At 37.7% G+C, this 4,108-nt stretch overlaps 1 gene segment (V, D, J or C); it reads left to right on the top strand.

The window, feature by feature from the left end:
• Window positions 1-401: 401 nt before the first annotated feature.
• On the top strand, window positions 402-2,145 carry LOC148758641 (T cell receptor alpha variable 9-2-like). The segment is given in 2 exon segments: window positions 402-501; window positions 623-2,145. Coding segments are annotated over 2 exon segments (381 nt in total).
• The last annotated feature ends 1,963 nt before the right edge of the window (window positions 2,146-4,108 follow it).

The following is a 4,108-nucleotide window of genomic DNA, read 5'->3' as shown; positions in this document are numbered from 1 at the left end:
AATGACAGAGAATCATTCAATAATAACTCTACTTCTTAATCCTTCCTGTCATTGCCACCCAAAGTCTTTTCTGATATATAGCCTGGCCCACTATGGTTACATAAAAATATTAAAAAAGTGTTAAAATGCTCAATTCGTTATTTTCTCTGCTTTGTTAGACAATTCCCTGTGAGGCGATGGCCTAAGAAGAAAACACCTGTAGACTTTAGAGTACATGACAGCCATTGTTCAGAAAACTGTCCTGTACTTGGTAAGTACAGTCAGAGATGAGAACTGACTTTGGGAGGAGCCTAGGAAATGGGTGCCCATTTCAGTCCCTGTCCACCAGGGGGTGCAACTTCCTAAAACAAACGCATTTCCTGTGTGAAATGCAGGCTTTGATTTCTCATTTCACTGTTTCCTCCAGAGTTCCTCATGTTAAGAATCAAGCACATTATTTAGGGGGCACTCTGGAGATGAAGTCTTCTCCAGCCTTAGTGACTGTGGTACTCTTAGTGCTTGGTAAGTAACATGCCTCTTAAAATACGGATTCTTTCTTCTATTATGTCAGCAAATCCTTTAACCATAATTTTATTGAAGAGCTTATGCCCAGGTATCATAGATCTGTTTTATTTTTCCCCAGGACGAACCCATGGAGCCTCAGTGTCCCAGATGGAAGGCCCAGTGACTCTCTCAGAAGGGAGTTCCCTGAATGTGAACTGCTCTTATGAAGATTCAGGGTACTCCACTCTCTTATGGTATGTACAGTATCCTGGAGAAGGTCCGCAGCTCCTCCTGAAAGCCGTGGCAGATGGTGAGAAGGGACGCAACAAAGGTTTTGAAGCCACCTACCGCAAAGAATCAAAATCATTCCACCTGGAGAAAGCCTCAGCCCAGGAGTCAGATTCGGCTATGTACTACTGTGCTCTGAGTGACACAGTGACACAAACTGCAGGGGGAGCTGAGCACAAACTCTGAGCAGAACTAGAGCCTGGCTGCTGAGTGTCTCTGACTGTTTGATCCACTCTAGTGGATTTCGTTATTTTATATCAAATACACAATACCTTTCCTACACATTATCAATCCTTTTTCACATTAATAGTGTTGTTAGGATAATTAGACTTCCGTACACAATACCTATGTGTGGTACCTAACACAAAGGAACATTTTTTTGCTAGGAAACAATGCACTAAAACATGTATATTAAAATAATTAATTGTTAAAATTATGAATATATTTTGTATTATAGGTGTGACTCATACTTTCTTTTTAAGAAAATTTTATTAAATTTGTGGGGGTGACATTGGTTAGTAAAATTATATATGTTTTAAGTGTACAAATCTATAGAATGTCATCCATAGATAGCGTTAAGTGTTCACCCAGGGTCAGTTCTCTTTCCATCACCATGTATTTGACACCTTTACCCTGTTCTCCTACCCCCTCTACCTTATCCTCTGATAACCACTAAACTGTTGTCAGTACTTATGAGTTTTTGTTTGTTTGTTTTGCATCTGTTGCTTCAGTTTTATATCCCACATATGAGTCAAGTCATATGGTTCTTGATTTGTTTTGTCTGACTTAATTCTCTTAGTCTGATAATCTCAAGTTCCTTCCAAGTTGTCCCAAATGGCAGTATTGCATCTTTATTCTTATGGCTCAGTAATAGTCCATTGTATATATGTACCAAACTGCTTTATCCAATCATCTATTAAAGGACACTTTACTTTCCTTGTCTTGGGTACCATGAGAAATGCTGCAATGAACACAGGGGTACATATAGCCTTACCAATAAATGTTTACAGATTTTGTGAGTAGATAATCAGAAGAGGGATCGCTGGATCAAATGGTAATTCCATTCCTAATTTTTTGTGGACCCTCCATACTGTTTTCCATAGTGTCTGTGCCAATTTACATTCCCACCAACAGTGTATGAGGGTTCCTTTTTCTCCATAGCCTCTCCAACACTTGTTATTACTTGTCTTGTTGATAATAGTCATTCTAACAGGTGTGAGGTGGTATCTCATTGTGGGTTTGATTTGCATTTCCCTAAAACCTAGTGAAGTTGCACATTTTCAGTATATTTTTCGGCCATTTGTATGTCTTCTTGGGATATGTGTCTTTTAGTTCCTCGGCCCATTTTTAATTTAGTTTGTTTGTTCTTTTGTTGTTGAGTTGTATGAGTTCTTCATATATTTTGGATATTAGCCCCTTATTGGAGGTGTTGTTTGCAAATATTTTTTTTCATTCGGTTGGTGGCCTTCTTGTTTTGTGGATGGTTTCATTTGCTGCGCAGAAGCTTTTTAGTTTGATCAAAATCTTTTTGTGGTATGATTTATATAAGATATTAAAATCAATCCTCCTAGTAAATAAATATGAAGTTTATAAATTAAACGGTTAAAACCCTCTTAATTCAACTTTCCGCTAATTGTTTGTGTGCAGAATAATTGTACGTTATTTTCATGAAGGGCGTTTTCCACCTTCTCTTAATGGATTTTAAGGAGATTTAGAAATGTGCTTTTATAAGTAGTTCATAAAGATTCCATATTGTAAAAGAATGAAGGTGGAGGGATAACTCATAACAGTGTAAAAGCTGTTACCAACACTTGGCTTTTTTCTTCTCTGCATTCCTGTAAATCAAGGTATAGATTTCCTTAATTTTACTTTCCTGCTTTCTTGTAAATCTTAATATCTTGCTGGTGTTTCCACTCTACAAGTTTTCCTTTTTCTCCTGTTCTCTTTTTTATCTAAATGTTAATTTTTTAAACCTTTATCTTTTTTCTTTTTTCTTAGCTCTCACCTAGGTAGGAGTTAACTTAGTTCACTAACTTGGTGTTTCCTTGGAGTCCTCTTTGACTGCCCTTCGGCAGAATGGGCCTTCCTGTGGTGAGTATGGTGGGACTAGTGTGTGACAGAGTGGAAGCAGGAAGAATCCTATCCAATGTGCACAGCTTTCTTGGTTGTTTTCCTTCATTTTTTCTCTTAAGCAATATGTAGCAATTTTGTAAATTTTGATTGCATCAAATAATCTCTTATTGTGTATGTTTTGATTCCTGATATATTTAAACTCATTTCTAAAAGTTTTTGTTTTGCTCCACATGCTCTTGTTGTTTTCTTTTCTAGTCTGTCTTCTGCTGCATTTATAAATTTTTTGGGCGGGAAACTTAATTCTGAATACTCTGAGGACTGGAGGACTTTATCATTGTCTTAGGGAAAGTACACTGTAGTGGAGCTTGGGAGAAAAGTGATTGAATATGAAATATGAGCCAGCAACGGTCAGGGAAACAGGAACACATGCCAGGAGAGGTGGCTTATATGTTAGAAGTAATTCCACTGAGTATACGAGTCAATAATTTTAGGACATGCCATCCATGTTCACATGAGAAAATGAAGCCACCTGTAGAATAAACTGACATGTGGTCACATTTTCTGAATCTGCAGAAATGATGTTTTCTCAGAAGCTGTACTCTTTCAGTACTTTGAAGCATGGACGACACAGAGCATTGGAATAGGTGTTTCAAGCCTGTCAGAATCAATCAATCGGTTAAATGGTTTCCTATGGCTGAAGTGTTAATAACTTGTGGAAGATATCCCCCTGCTCCTTTAACAGTAAGGTTTGCTCTTTTACTTTTTATCACAGTCATCTAACTGCGGTCAGATTCCTCATTTTGACTGTTGGTACTGTCCATTCTCCGGGAGAAGCAAGGTCACAGGCAAGGCCAGCTGAGAGGGGCAGAGTCTGAGATAATGGACAGTGGAAATATCGAATGATTCTCTCTCTTATTCTGATCTTTGACTTACACGTTACTTTTAGAAAGAGTTTTTCTCCATAATAGACAAATGAGGATGGTAGATAGAGCTGTAAAGGAAGGTTTTGTAATTTCTATGTTTAAGAGAGTGAATCTTGGCATTTTCCTGTTTTCAAGCACTTAAATCCAGGCCATCATTGAATAACTACCACCAGCATCGGTCTCTTTCCTATATATTAAAAAAGACTCAGTAGTGTGCACTGATCTAAACCTTGATCTCTACATTCTTACTTCATCATTGATTTAAGACCTAATTCGTTTGACCTAATGCTGCCTTTACTTACGTGTCTGAGTCTCAGAAGCACAGGGTAAGAGAACATTTA

This window comes from Rhinolophus sinicus, chromosome 3, assembly GCF_057876585.1.
Source record: "Rhinolophus sinicus isolate RSI-liver-muscle chromosome 3, RSI-T2T, whole genome shotgun sequence".
NCBI classification, from domain to species: Eukaryota; Metazoa; Chordata; class Mammalia; order Chiroptera; family Rhinolophidae; genus Rhinolophus; species Rhinolophus sinicus.
This window is presented reverse-complemented; position numbering and strand designations above follow the sequence as displayed.